At 55.6% G+C, this 13,861-nt stretch overlaps 2 protein-coding genes across 6 annotated transcripts; both read left to right on the forward strand.

Moving 5' to 3' along the window:
* Positions 1–1,002: 1,002 nt before the first annotated feature.
* On the forward strand, positions 1,003–3,446 carry S100A1 (S100 calcium binding protein A1). 2 transcript variants are annotated; one of them, XM_040577836.1, is made up of 3 exons: positions 1,003–1,023; positions 2,878–3,026; positions 3,149–3,446. In XM_040577836.1, exons 1-3 carry the CDS (start codon positions 1,008–1,010, stop codon positions 3,290–3,292), a joined length of 309 nt encoding a protein of 102 aa, XP_040433770.1. In that variant the 5' UTR covers positions 1,003–1,007; the 3' UTR covers positions 3,293–3,446. The 2 variants fall into 2 exon arrangements, with proteins under 2 accessions (XP_040433770.1, XP_040433771.1); XM_040577837.1 differs by lacking the exon at positions 1,003–1,023 and adding an exon at positions 2,481–2,592.
* A 1,034-nt stretch (positions 3,447–4,480) lies between these two features.
* Positions 4,481–13,708, forward strand: LOC121099649 (chromatin target of PRMT1). 4 transcript variants are annotated; one of them, XM_040618869.1, is made up of 7 exons: positions 4,490–4,668; positions 5,872–5,953; positions 7,443–7,596; positions 10,790–10,976; positions 11,107–11,244; positions 12,479–12,708; positions 13,359–13,708. In XM_040618869.1, the coding sequence occupies exons 2-6, from the start codon at positions 5,889–5,891 to the stop codon at positions 12,679–12,681; spliced, it is 747 nt and encodes a 248-aa protein (XP_040474803.1). In that variant the 5' UTR covers positions 4,490–4,668; positions 5,872–5,888; the 3' UTR covers positions 12,682–12,708; positions 13,359–13,708. The 4 variants fall into 4 exon arrangements, with proteins under 4 accessions (XP_040474806.1, XP_040474803.1, XP_040474804.1 ...); XM_040618870.1 differs by having other exon boundaries at positions 10,793–10,976; positions 12,479–13,708; XM_040618868.1 differs by having other exon boundaries at positions 4,491–4,668; positions 12,479–13,708.
* Positions 13,709–13,861: the final 153 nt, after the last annotated feature.

A 13,861-nucleotide genomic window follows, 5' to 3' on the forward strand; every position in this document is an offset into this window, starting at 1 on the left:
CAGGACCCCACGTGTGAGGCGAGAGCTTGGGATGCAGGTGCATCCCCCGCCCCACACCCGCCACACCCCATGTCCTGGTGTTGTCCCCCACCTGTCTTGTCTGGGGACCCCAACCAGGGACGGTCACCGTGCCCTCTGCAGGTGCCACCTCACCGCACCTATCGGGGCTCCTTGGAGGGGAGCGTGGTTATCTGAGGCTGCAAAACTGGGCGCCCGGTGCCATCGCAATGCCGCCGGCCCTGGCACCGCAGGCGCCCGGTGGCTCTCCCCGTTCCAAACCCCAGGGATGGAAAAGCCTCTTCCATGTTCCAGCGATGGGATGGAGAGACAAGATTGGCCCAGCCCCGGCACCAGCAACTGGAGCAACTGGTTTAGCTGGGTCAAAGTGGAACATGGGGAGTCGCAGCGGCTGAAACCTGTTCCAAGAAGTGTGTAAACCTCCTGGCATGTCCCTCGCTGCTCCCGGTTTGGTAAGAGCTTGTCCTGAGGATCTGCCAGCGCGGACACGCCGGGCGTGCTCTCCCCACGGCCGGCACCGCAGCAGCGCAGAGCCCGGGGCCACCCCCTCCAGTGCCCAGGCCATGTCCCCACCGTGTCAGGGTTTACCCTTGGGCACCCAGCCCAGCTGGTCCCACTGCTCGGGAACCACCTGGACAAATCCTGCTCTCCAGGGAGGTTTGGGGTTTAATAAGAGTGGGGCAGACCCCTCCGAGCACAGCCGGAGCCCTCGGGGAGCTCGGCACAGGAGGCAGTTGGAGGTACCGGCACAGCCGGTGCCTGGGGCATGGTGGCCCCGGCTCCGTGCCCGCTGCCGGGGCTGGGGTTGGGTTATTTTTAAGCTCAGGACCGGGCGGCGATGCCTGTTCCCGTCACGGGCAGCTGCTGCCCGACTGGGCAGGTGACACAGCCCCGGGGGCCAAGCCTTCCCAGAAGGGGCGGCCGGATCCTGCCCGCTGCCGCGCTGCACTGGGGACAGGGGCACAGGGGCTCCGCCGCCGCCAGCCTCCATGCCAACACCGCCATGTGAGTGCCACTGGGGTCCCTCCCCATCTCCCCCTGTCCCCAGGCTCTGGATCTGGCCTCTCTGGGAGCTCACCAGCCCCAGGACCCCCTCCCAGCCCCATACAAAAAACAGGAGCCTGAGCCTCCATCCGGGACCCCCACTTCCATCCTGGACCTCCCCCTCTGTCTGGGACCCCCCACCTCCAGCCAGGGACCCCCTTTGCAGCCACCTCACCTGCCCCAAGTGCAGGACAGGGGTTGGACCCCCAAAGACCCTGCACATCACCCCAACCCCCCCAGTACCCCCCATGCCACCCACCCCAGAGCAGGGCAGTGATGGTGGGGTGGCCACGTGGGGTCAGGGGACCAGGTGACAGAGTGGTTTGGGGGGTCCCCAGTCCAGAGGGGGTGCCATGCAGCCACGGCATTTCCCAACCACAGGGACCAGGAGCGCAGGAGATGGAAACAGAGGGAGCAGGATGTAATTAGCCCCAAATTAGGGCTGGAATCCGGGATAAAGAACCTGGCACCACCCGGCTCTTGCGAAAAGCCAGGACGCTGCGCCGGCAGCTCCCAGCAGCCCCCTTGTAGAGGGGGGACCCAAAAAGGGGGGACGATCGTGCCCACCTGAGTTTGGGGGCTCAGCACCGCTGCTGTTCCCCCAGGGATGCCCGCGCCGGGGATCGGCCCCACGCTGCCCCGACGCGGGGCCGTAACGAGAGCCGCGGCAGGGCCGGGATTATCAGCATCGGCGATGCCAGCTGGGGAATCTGGTTTCTTGGCCCAGCCGTTGCTGGAGCAACCTCCGGGCTGGGATTGTGGGGCTTTTTTAATTTGACAAGAGGCCTTTCTGTGTGCGGGGAGCGGGTGGCCCCGGGGGGCCTGGGCTGAGTCACCCGATAGCCCCCCCCGGCTCCCCCCGGCCCCGGCTGGCTCCCGTTGCAAGGCCAAGGACACCGGATACCCGCGCGTTATCGGCCCGGGGGAGGAGGGCTGGGGACGGATCCGGCACGGCACCGTGGTGCTGACAGATGGGGGATGCCGGCGGGCGCCGAGCGGGTGACGCCGTGGGGTCAGACCCCGGGCATGGCGGTGCCACCGGCGGAGCCAGGGCCCCGGTGGCGGGATCTGCCCCGGGGCTGGTGGGCAGAGCCAGCCGGGGGGTGGCCCAGTGAGGGACCCCACTGCCCACCCCACACGTCCCCATGCCCCCTGGCACCCTGCTGCTCCACGGGGCCGCAGTGGGGCCAGCCTCAGCCGTGGGGGTGGCAAGAAGGGGCACCCGAGGTTTAGTATGGGGAGGGACATGGAGCAGCCCCCCCCCAAAAGTGACTCTCCGCATCACTGCCCACCGCCACCCCATAAGCATCGGTGGGGCTGGAAACGTTCCCCCGCATCATCCCGGGTGAGCGGGACAGCGGGACGCTGCGTCCTGGCCCCCTCGAAGGTGGCCTGGCGGTGCCAGCCGGGCTGTCCAGCCCCGGTATCGGATCCTCCCGGAGGGAGGGGGCTTGGAGCTTATTTAACGTCCCCGGCTGGCTCAGCCTGGCACACTCGAGCAGCGGGCGGGCGGCGCAGCGGGGAGCTCAGGTGAGCACAGGGCCTGGCCGGGGCACGGGTGCCCTGGGAGGGGGCAGGTGGCCAGGGCCCCCTCCCACAGGAACACCCTTGGACCCAGCCTTGGGGAGCAGCGGGGCGCCCCGAGACCCCCACAGCCCCACTCCGCCCAGCACCAAGCATTCGGAGTGGAGGCCACGGCATGCGATGGTCCCCGGCAGGGGATGGGGCGGGGGGTGGCTGTGATTTGGGGGCTGCCCCTCACGGCAAGGGGGGCTAGCGGCTGCCCCCCATAACGCAGCGGGTGCCTCCCCGCAGCTGGAGCTATGGCGTCACAGCTGGAAGGGGCCATGGAGACGCTCATCAACGTCTTCCACCACTACTCGGGCAAAGAGGGGGACAAGTACAAGCTGAGCAAGAAGGAGCTGAAGGAGCTGCTGCAGAGCGAGCTGGGCTGCTTCCTGGAGGTAGGGACCGGCCATGCTGGGGCCCCGCGGCCGGGGGCTTCCCCTTTCCCCCCATGCCCTGGCGCAGCAGCGTCCCAGCAGGCTGCCAGCCCCAGGGCTCACCCCATCACCCCACCCCACAGACCCAGAAGGACACGGGTGCCGTGGAGAAGATCATGCAGGACCTGGATGAGAACGGCGACGGGGAGGTGGACTTCCAGGAGTACGTGGTCCTGGTGGCCGCCCTCACTGTGGCCTGCAACACCTTCTTCTGGGAGAATGCCTGACCCAGGCCCGTCCCCACCACCGCAGCAGCCAGCCATGGCGTCCCCAAAACGCAGAGCCCCCCCACCACCCCCTGCAGCTCACCCTCCACTCCCCAGCACACCCCGGGGGATCCCACTGGGATCCAGCTCCACAATAAAGGCACCGACCCAGCCAGAGGCGTAGTCAGCTCTTTCCTTTCCAGGGTCGCGGGTTCTGCCCTGTCCCCCCCGGTAGTGCTGCTGGGGATACCAGGGAGCCTTCCCTCTCCCGAGCCACGGGGTCACAGGGAAAAGCCACCTTGGGTCACCCCAAGAGCCTGGGGACATCCCTGTCTCCACCCTGCTCTGGCTCCTCCATCACACCCTGCGCCCCACCCTGCCCCACAGCCCCGCATCAGCCCCGAACCACCGCGGGGCACAGCACAGCCGGGGCGGGTGACCCCGGCCTGCACTGGGGTGTCGGGGTGCAGGACATGGGGGTGCAACACGGGGGCACGAGGGTCCGGGCAAAGGGGCAACCGCAGGCCAGGACTTGTTGGGGGCCCCGCCGGAGGCGCGGGCACCGCGCCCCGTAGGGCCGGAGGAACCGGTTCTTATCTCCTCGCCCAGCGGGCCTGCAGCCAGCAGCCCCCACGCTGCGGCCCGGCCCCGCGCAGGGCCGCCAGCGCCATCGTCTGCCGGGGCTGGGGCTGGCCCCGCTGATCCCCGACCCCCCAGCCCGGCTCTGGGCCCTCACCCCGCGGCCGGGCCCTACACACGGGGCCTGCCGCAGCACAGAGCGGGGACACCCCAGGGGCAGCCCGGCCACAGGCCCGGCCAGGCTGCGGCGGGGACCGGAGGCCCCGTGAGGCCTCCTCAGGTCTTCGACGCCTCCGCCCCGGCTCTGGCTAGGCCCCGCCGGGAGGGATCGGCCCCCACCGCCGGGTTCAGGCGGCCGCCATTCTCCCGATCGCGGAGGTAACCGTGCACAACGGGGCACCGACCCCGCTGGAGCCCGGCCAGGCCGCCGGGGCCGACGCCTGCCTCAGTGAGGCGGAGGGGGCCCGCCACCGCCCACCGCCCCCCGCCCCCCGCCTCGGCACCGCCCCCTCGCCCCGGCACCGCCCCCCCCGCCCCGGGGCACCAATGGCCGAGAGGAGGAGCGCCGCGTCACAGCTGCCCTGCCCAATAGTAGGGGGCGTGGTGACGTCGCGGGCTCTACGCCTGCGCTCTACGTGTGGCTGCCGCCATTTTGGCCGGCTCGGCGCGGGCGGTGGGAGGAGGAAGGTTGTCTGTGGTCGCTGCCGCCATTTTGTCGCGGCCGTTTGAGTGCGGCGGGAGCGGGCGGAGGGCGCCGCAGCCAGCCCCGCGCCACCCGCCAGCCAGCCCCACCGGAGACCTGGCGACTGTCTGCTTCGGTAAGAGCGGCCGGCCCTGGCCGGAGGGCTGCGAGGGGGGCGCTGAGGGAGGGAGGTCGCGGGGGCCCCTCAGGGGGCCGGGGGGCTGCGCCTTGCCCTTTGCGGGGCGGGGGGGCTGCTCCCGCACAGGCTTTGTGCGCGCAGGGCCGGCCTTTCCCCCCCGGGTCGCGGGGCAGCTGTCGGGCGAGGCTGGATTGACGGCCCGGCCCGGGCCTTGCCTTCCTCCCGGTGCTCGGCCGGCGGGGCCGGGGCTGCCTGCGGGCCTGAGGGAGCGGGGCTTCCTCCCCGGCAGCGCTGCGGCTTGTTGTCCAGGGAAGATGCTTTTCCAAAACGTTTTCTAGCTGATGGGCTGTAAAACATTGTAAAGAAAGCCTTTTGTTCAACGCGTTTGGGGGGCGAGTGCTTTCGGTCAGGCATCTAAGCATGTAAATTTAATACCGATTATTTTAAAAAAAAAAGAGAGAAATCGATCTGCGTAGCTCGTGGGTTCGAGCTCAGCGCGTTTCGGTAGCGTTCATCACTGTGAAAGGCTCGGGCTGGAGCTGTGCTCTGAGGGTCGGTAACAGCTGAATTTAAACCCCTGTGCTGCTTTCCTGAGGTCTGTGGCAGGCTCTCGTGTTAGAGCCGCATTAGGACTGCGGGTGAGCCGCCTACCAGGGCACTGGATATTAAAAAGGCATAGCGACTGCCCCCTTATCGTTTATTTCTGGCCAGGTGGAGGCAGTTGTAATGGGAGGGTAGAACCTTAACGTTTTAAAAGCGTATGGGACTTCTGTAGAGTAATCTTAAGAATTTTATTGCCACGTGTATAGGTCTGTTTAAAATAAACCGGGGGTTCCGTGTTGCTGATACTAAAAGCTTAGGAACTGTGGCAGTGCCACCGGGTGCCACACTGAACAGGACATCTGGGTGCCATCCTGACTACTGATGGACGGCATTTTGGCAGCGTTATTTCTGCCAGCGGTGAAATTTTCACTTTCAAAACAGATGACCACTTAGTAGGCATGAGATAGCATAACTTGTCAATTTATTAAACCTGCTGTATCATGGCAGTGGCCTGGAAAACTTATTAAAAATACATTAATAGAATCTCATTCTTGATTCTCTCTGCCAAAGGAGCTGGATGGCATCGTTTTTGATGTTTAGTCAAGTGAGCGCAAGATCTCCGTGCCGTTTGTTAAATCCAGTTCTCATGTTTTGCAGGTTCTCTTGATCTGAAGATGGCTGCACAGTCAGCACCGAAGGTTGTGCTAAAGAGCACCACCAAGATGTCTCTGAACGAGCGGTGAGGAAGCCAACAGCAGCTTCAGCTCATAAGAATTTTTTTTACTTAATTATCACTGTCCAGTGTCCAAAAACCAACGTGGTTTCTGCCCTCTTTTAACCTCACTAAAACATGCAGATGGCTATGCACCTCTGTCTTAAACTGCAACAAATGTGGTACTCAAGGTTAAAAGGGCAAATGTTTTGGAGAAATGTATCCATAGCCGTTAATATTAAGCTATTCAACACGTAAATATGGTGGGATGTGTTATAACAACAGAGAGAAACCTCACACCCTCCCTTTTTCTTCCACATGTTTTTACATTTATATAGTTGACACTGCAGCACGGTAGCATGTTACCTAAGCTGCAGCAGGCATGCTGCTTTGTCCGAGGTAGACACACGTGCATGTGGTCTGGCCTGTAAGAGGCATGCAGCAGGCCATTAAACAAGCCCAAAGGCCCTTTAACAATGTTTTGGGCCTTGTAAGAGGCAAATGCTTTGCTTCATCTCCATCTCTCTCTCTTTTTCTTGATTTATTTCTTTCCTCTGTTGAGTATTCTTCTGCTTTTCCATGCCATTAAGCTTTTGCAGTTCTACAGTGACAACTAACAGTGATGCTGCCGTTACGTTTCACTTTCTTACTAATCGCTCTTGGGTTAATTACGTTAGTGTCGTTGAGCCACGGATAAAGGGGGCCATTTGTGTGCAGTTCCTGCTCTAGCAAGTGCTGCAGTGAGATAGCCTGAACCTGTGCTCAGAGCTTACCCTAGGAAAGATGAGCCGTGGCGCGCAGGGAAGGCTTGCTGGCCTGTTTCGTTTTGGTCAGTCCATATTCCTCATCTGTAAGTGTTTTCTTTTGCGGTCTTGTGTAGCTCCCAGGACGCAGGAGAAAGCTGATGGGTTGCTGCTAAGGAGGCTTACCATCTTGCTGTATGTTCTGCTCCTGTATAGCCCTGAAAGGCAGAAGATGCTTTGTGCATCAAAGAAATTGCCAAGTGAACTGTTTATAAGTGAGCGCACTTGGGTGGTGGCATTTCTTGTGGCACCAGTTACGTGGCGCGCCAGAGGCACCCCAGTCTGTTCTCAGGGCGGTGGCTCTTGTAAAGCTGCCTGCTGGCATTCAGTTTCTAAACTATTTTCTCAGATCTTTGGGGGTTAATTTGGCTTTTGCAGTCAGATTTCAGTTTGCTTTTTTGTTTCTGCAATGTCCTCTCTCATCTGTCATGATCATCTCTGCTTACTGCTTGTTTTCATTCCTTCTGCCATTTCTTAAATCAGTAACCTAAAGCTTTATCACTTCTGAATTAATATACAACATCATTTCTGAGTTTCCAGTTCTTGCACACTTGTGGAAAACAAGGAATACGTAATCCCGTATGACGTGACCTAAGTACCACTCTTTACATAAGGTTCATGGGATCTGGAGATCCAGTCTTGAGAACCATGAAATGCCAATAAATGTATGTAATAAAGCTTTATTTAAACACCCATTTTATTCGACCTTGAAGCTTTACTAACATGCTGAAGAACAAACAGCCGATGCCAGTGAATATTCGGGCTACCATGCAGCAGCAGCAGCAGCTAGCCAGTGCCAGAAACAGAAGACTGGCCCAGCAGATGGAGAATAGACCTTCTGTCCAGGCTGCTTTGAAGCTTAAACAGGTGAGAGAAAGTGGCGTATTTTGGGGCAGCCTATTGATGCCTTGTCACCAGCAAATGGCTTTTCACGATACGGTGGATTGTGAAAAACACTCCTGAAAGTTAAAAATGAGACACCTAGAAGGGACTTGCAGAAAATCCCACTTTTTACTTCAGTTAAGTAACGCTTTGTAACTTACTGGTTAATGTTATTGAGTTGGGTTTTCTTTTTGTTCTAGCTGTTCATATCTCCTCTCTATTTTTTCAGAGAAATGTTCTCATTCTGGGTTTCTGGATCTGCCGAGTGCTTCATCTCTCAATCTAGCTGCAGTTACAATTGCTGCAGGTTGTTTCCACTACTCACTATTCAGTTGAGGCTGGTTGCTCCCATCCCCAACTCCACCCTCTCTTGGTGCACTCCACTGATAGCAGCTGGCGGCAAGGAACAGATGAACAAACTTAATTTCTTGATTGCTTATGAATGCAAGAATGCAGGCCTGGTTTTAAGACGTAGTGTTGGATTCTCCGTATATAAGGAGCCTTTATCATTCCGCATTTCGGTGATAAATGCTCCATTTTAAGGTGTGTTCCTCAAACTGCTTTGTGGCATAGAGCAGAAGACCTAAGCAGACATGCTAAATTTTGATTACTCTGCTGCAGTCAGCGTGCTTCTCCGCCTCCGGTCTTACCGAAGGGGCGGCAGACAAAATCTGGCTCTTGACAGAAACCTCAGTGATCCACAGAAGAGCACTGTTTGTTTAGGGCCTGCTCGTTGTCAGACTGTAGGGGGTTTTGTGCGTTTTAAATGCTATTTTTAAATGGGAAGGCTTCAGTGAGATTAGCTTAAAATGCGTGTGTAGGGCATAAATTGAAACCTGTGGGGTAGTGCCTCGCAGCTGTGCAGTGAGTTCAAATAGTGGTGCGGCGTGACTTGACTACAGAATTAGTTAAATACAATTCTGTACATTATATCGCATGTGGAGAGAAAGCCTTGGAAATTTCTTAGCTGAGCTGCTGCTCCAGATAGCTGGAATACTTAAGACCTGCCACACATGCTCATATCCAGGGCTCGCTCTGATAAAGAGGAATGCAGCTGCTGTTTAAGATCTCTTGAGACTTCTGTTGTAAAACCAGACCGTGGTGCCAGTTAGCCTAGCAGAGCTCGTAAACAAAAGGTTTGGAAATGGTAGTCTGAATTATTTTCTGCTTAAAATAAAAACAGCTTGAAAAGTTCAGATTTTCACAACTGGAAAGTGGAACAGAACTGAAAGCACAAAGTTTCTGCTTGCTGAATTGAGGTGCCGCAGAGGAACAGGGAAGAGCTAGCCTTTGGCTTAGCTCTTAAGCCCATTTGATTTTTATGTTGGGCGTAGGTGTACATTCATGGTCTTCTGGAACTAAAAGGGAAGGCCGTGGAAGGGTGTTGCAGGGAACTTTGGAAACCTGGTTTATGCTGCGTTGCTCTTCCCAGATTGCGGGTTGCTCTGGCAGTTGAGGTAGTGTTTGGATTTTCTGAAGTGCTATACTGGTATCACCAGGAGCTTTTCTGATCCTTCTGGATGTGCTGGGGAGCGTTGATCCCAGTGATGGGTCGCCTGTGCTTCAGAAGGGACTTCTCTGAACTCCTGCGGAGCACTGCTTGTCCTAGAGTCCTGGGTTTGTGTTTTGCATCCTCTGCATCTGAATGCACAAGTGTTTATAGGTAAACCTGCTGTGTTTGGGTTTTTTTTTTTTTCTTATAATGTAAAAACCTTTACACTTGACTGTGTCTCTAGACACACATTTACTGAGTAGCTGGAGCAGACCACGGTGCTACCGCTCCAAGCTAGAGCAGAAGGGCGAGCACTCTTGGGGTGTTTCAGTGCCAAGTCCAGCAGCTTATCTTAAACTCTGATGGTAAGTGACATAAATGAGTAATTGGACGTGGAACGTACTCATGCTTTCTCATCCCTTTCTGCCAGCAAGGCTGGGCAAAAGGGGAGAGGCTGACATTTTATAGGCTGCTACAGCTGTTGGAAAAGCAAATGACTATCTAAACTCTGAGGCAGTAGAACTTAAACTCTCAGTACAGCTGCGGAAGAGACTGATTTTGGAGGAACCAGTTCAGCTGTCCACGGCCTTGGGTCAAGTAGACAACCAATAACTTCAAGCAACTCTTGGAATCTGTAGTAAGATACAGCTTTTATGGCTGTTCTTGTCACCTTACCTTCGGAGGGCCAAGAGCTCTTGTCCTTGAGACGTGTGTGGAGCTTCCCACTGTTGCTCGCTGTGGGGTTCAGCAGTGCCTACGGAGGCTGTAGCCTCCCCTGTGGAGACCAGATTGGTGTTAACAGTGGTGGGATGTAAACTGGTGGTTCAGCTGCTGCTTTGTGAGCAGCTGAGCCATCTCTCTGGCAGTTCCGTTATAGGCATTCGAGGACACGAGCTGCCGCAGCTGGCCCAAGGCAAGCCAGCTGTGTCTGGAATCTGGCGGCTGGACATAAATGACATGGGGTGGGAAAAAAAAAAACCAAAAAAGCCAAAACCAAGTAAAAAACCCAACCAACCCTAAAACGACTTCAAAAGCCAGATATACAAAGATTACTGTTCTGCTGGCGTTCTGGCAATTTCTTCAGTATAGTTTTCATGGTATAGGTGGAAAAGTTGATGCTTTTCTTGGCTGTTTCCGTAGCCTGAGTGGAAGGCGAGCCAGCATGGGGCAGTAGGCCACTGGGAATGATATCCATGGCGTGTGGCTGCACAGATGTCACTTGCTCTGCTGGAGGTAGGTTAGGCTCGGGCCACAGCAGGAGTAGTTGCTTTCTGTCTCGGGGATTTGCTTGGACTGTCACCTTCGAGCGGAAGGCATTAGTAGGCTGCCTCATGGATTGTCTGCTTTGATTTGGACTGAGCAGCACTGCTAAAAATGGAAAAAAAAAAAACTTCCTTCAGAATATGCAACTTTCTTGTCTCTGTACAAACACTTGCTTCCAGGAAAGGTCTGTGTTCTCTGTTTGACCTTCACAAATTATCCCTCCCAAAGCAGATTTGATTGTCTTTTTTTTTGAAGCCTGATTCTATATTGCAGAGAGCTGATGACCCTCTATTTCATTCTTTAAAAATCCAGACAACAAAAAAAAGACCACACCACTTGTATTGATAGGTGATTGCCATGCTGTTTGCGTTGCAAGTCTGAGATTGCTGCATGATTTTCTCTTTTAAAAATCTTCTATTCCAGAAGAGCTTGAAGCAACGCCTCGGTAAAAGTAATATTCAGGCACGATTAGGCCGGCCGGCGGGACCCCTTGCTCGCGGAGCCATGGGAGGAAGAGGACTGTCTATGGGGCAGAGGGGCTTGCCACGAGGAGCCATGCGTGGTGGCCGGGGAGCCAGAGCTCTGCTGAGAGGAGGAGCCCCGCTCAGAGGTCAGTCGCAGCGCTGAGCGGGAGTTGCTTACGCGTCGGTGATGCTGGGTTTTCTGACGGCCTGACTGATGCTGTCGCTCGGTCTGAAAACTTTTTAATTTTTTTCCGATTTGAATTCACTTTATTGAAGGTCAGAGCCTGCTTCGTGGAGGAAGGGGTATATCCCCCAGGATGGGCCTGAGAAGAGGTGGCATTCGAGGTCGCGGTGGCCCTGGAAGAGGTGGTCTGGGCAGAGGCGCCATGGGCCGCGGGGGACTTGGCGGCAGAGGTTAGTGCGCACAAGTTTCAGGCGCGACACGTTGCTGCTGAATAATTAGAACTAAGCTTTCTTCTTCCTCATTAAGGCTAGCACGCTGACGTACATGCAGCACCCAACCCCCCTCCCCCCGTCTTCCTGAATTCGTGTACAGCGTAGTGCTAAATTGAGGCTCTTGTCCCTGAAATGCTTCGCCAGCCCTGTGCCTAACCGAGAGCCCGGGTTGTGTCGGTGTTGCGAGAGGGGTTCTGGGAAGTGGCAGCGAAGCTGTCTGCTCCTGCAGGTATCGCTGGCTGCGTGATGCTTTGGGTGGCAGTCAGGGGTGCGAGAGATCTTCCAGCATGTTGAGGAAGACTGTGCTGTCACCCCCCAGTAAAGCAGATGATATGGAGCCTGTGTAAACAAAGAGGCAGAAAACAATTAGCGAAGGGGAAAAAACTTAACAGGAAAAAGCCTAAACCCCTGCAAAATACACTGAAATCCAGAGTCTGAAACTGAATCAAGTCTTGGGTGAATGAACTCGTTTTATTTTCGACAACAAATGAGAGCAGCAGTGAAGCAGGGAGTGTGAGAGGAAATGCAGGAGACAGCTGTTGATGTTTCAGACAGATGTTTGGTTAGAGCAGCAGCTCCCTCGTGTTATTTGGGGATTGGCCCAGCGTTTGTAGGAGTTAGAGCAGACAGTTATCAGGAAGCCGCCTCTCTTGAGAGCTTTGGCTTGTAGCTTCAGTTCTGTTTCTTATCCTGACAAACACATCCTGATCGATGTGAGCTCTTGGGTATCCTATATCTGAAGTAGCCTGAAAACCTCTCCATTCGGAGTAGTGTGTCTGTAGGAAAAACTTGCTGTTAACGGGTGATGGCATTGCCACTTCGCCCAAAGCTTGTGCCTGACCTGGGGGTGCGCAGGACCTCGGGGTACGCTCTGCAGGGGAAAAGTCCGCAGCACGTGGGTGGGATTGGAACTCGAGCAGCAGAGGTGGGGAGCTTGAGCATAGCTCTTAGTCGTGGATCAAACGTCTGGGCTTCTGGACTGAAGCAGAAGCGGCACGGGAGCTAATCCAGTGCAGCAAAACCTGGGCGGGTGGGGGCGGGGCTGCTGCAGCCATGCAGCAGGACTTCCCCGCGGACGTGCTGAAGCGCTGTGATGCTGTGTTGTCCATGATGCTGCATTGTCCATGCACCCGGGGAACCCCCGAGGCTCGGTCTGGTGGAGTGTGTAACCCTAGTCTTGTCTCACCGTAAGGTCGCGGCATGGCAGGCCGGGGACGAGGGGGCTTTGGAGGTCGTGGCAGAGGACGGGGACGGGGACGAGGATCAGCACGTCCTGCGTTGACCAAGGAGCAGCTGGACAACCAGTTGGATGCTTACATGTCTAAAACAAAAGGACACCTCGACGCCGAGCTGGATGCTTACATGGCTCAGACAGACCCGGAAACAAACGACTGAAAGTCGTTCCGAGAGACTGTTGTTGAAGTTAGTGTGTTATGTCGATGCCCATAAGCTAAAAATGGAAACCCTGATTCATGCTGGAAGGACCCGCAGGAATAGGGAGCAGCCCTGTTCTACCAAGAGATCAGACTTTAGTGTGTTCCTTTTAATGTTTTGATACTATATGTTATGAAGTCTTTTTTTTAATTGTTTTTTATATCTTTTTTTTTTCTTTTCCCCGAGTACTACAAACGTGAATGTGACCGATCTGTTGCAGTTAAACAGCTGACATCAGCGCTGGTGACACACCGTGCAGCACAGCATGGCACACGCTGCGTTGGGTGAAGCACTCGGTGCTGGAATCGCATCTTTATGTGCCTCTTGGGCTCCAGGGCTGCATTTTGGGATCATCCGTGTCCCAGAGTGTGACCGAAGGGCTGAGTTGATGCTCACCAGTTCAGTTTAACCCACCTGAAGCAAAAAAAAAAAAACACCCTCCTCCCAGCAGGGCAAACAGGCCAGGTTTAGTCGTAGCGCTTCTAGACGTGCCAGTCTTACTTGGCACAAACTTCTGTTGGTAGCCAGTGTTGTGTTAATGCCTAGGTTGAAACCTTGGTTTGTTGAGGGTTATTTTTTTTTCCTTTGTTTTTAGATCGTTTGATTTTTTTTTTTTTTTTTGCATTGTGTTTGAACAGATGGCACCGGTGGTTTCTGTATCTGCAAGAAAACCAAGTGTTTATTTAAAGGAATTGGAACCAGCAACATAAAATTACAGCTGTGGCGGCGAAGCGTGATAGAATTGTCTCTTTTAAAACACGGGGTCCAACATTCATCTGTTACCTTTCGGTGTAACCAAAACTGCGTCCTGCGGTCAGACCAGCTGCCTGCACTTACCCCGATGGGTCTGGGAAGGGGTCTGTGCCTCCCCCCTCTCCTCAACTTCTAAGTTCAGCCATTCTGTGAACTGTTCCAGTTTCAATGGAATCTTGTATTTCTGGTTTGTTGTAACAAAGGAGAAATAATTATAAAACCGATGTGGACTCTCGGTGCTGGTTTGTTTTTGGTTTTTTTTCATGGAAATGGGTTGGGGGGGTTTCCTGGTCAGGGGTAAATTTACTTTGTGGGGGGGAGGAGGAAGCCAAGGGAAGGTGGTATCCTCTGCTGTGAGAGGAGTCGGACCTTGTAGAAAGGTTTGGGT

The sequence above is a fragment of the Falco naumanni genome, chromosome 20 (genome assembly GCF_017639655.2).
Source record: "Falco naumanni isolate bFalNau1 chromosome 20, bFalNau1.pat, whole genome shotgun sequence".
Lineage (NCBI taxonomy): Eukaryota > Metazoa > Chordata > Aves > Falconiformes > Falconidae > Falco > Falco naumanni.

Coding starts and splice junctions, on each gene's coding strand:
- S100A1 (XM_040577836.1), top strand. Junction 3,027..3,148: donor AGCTGGGCTGCTTCCTGGAG/GTAGGGACCGGC, acceptor CCCACCCCACAG/ACCCAGAAGGACACGGGTGC.
- LOC121099649 (XM_040618869.1), top strand. CDS start 5,889: ATGGCTGCACAGTCAGCACCGAAGGTTGTGCTAAAGAGCACCACCAAG. Junction 5,954..7,442: donor AAGATGTCTCTGAACGAGCG/GTGAGGAAGCCA, acceptor TCGACCTTGAAG/CTTTACTAACATGCTGAAGA. Junction 10,977..11,106: donor AGGAGGAGCCCCGCTCAGAG/GTCAGTCGCAGC, acceptor ACTTTATTGAAG/GTCAGAGCCTGCTTCGTGGA.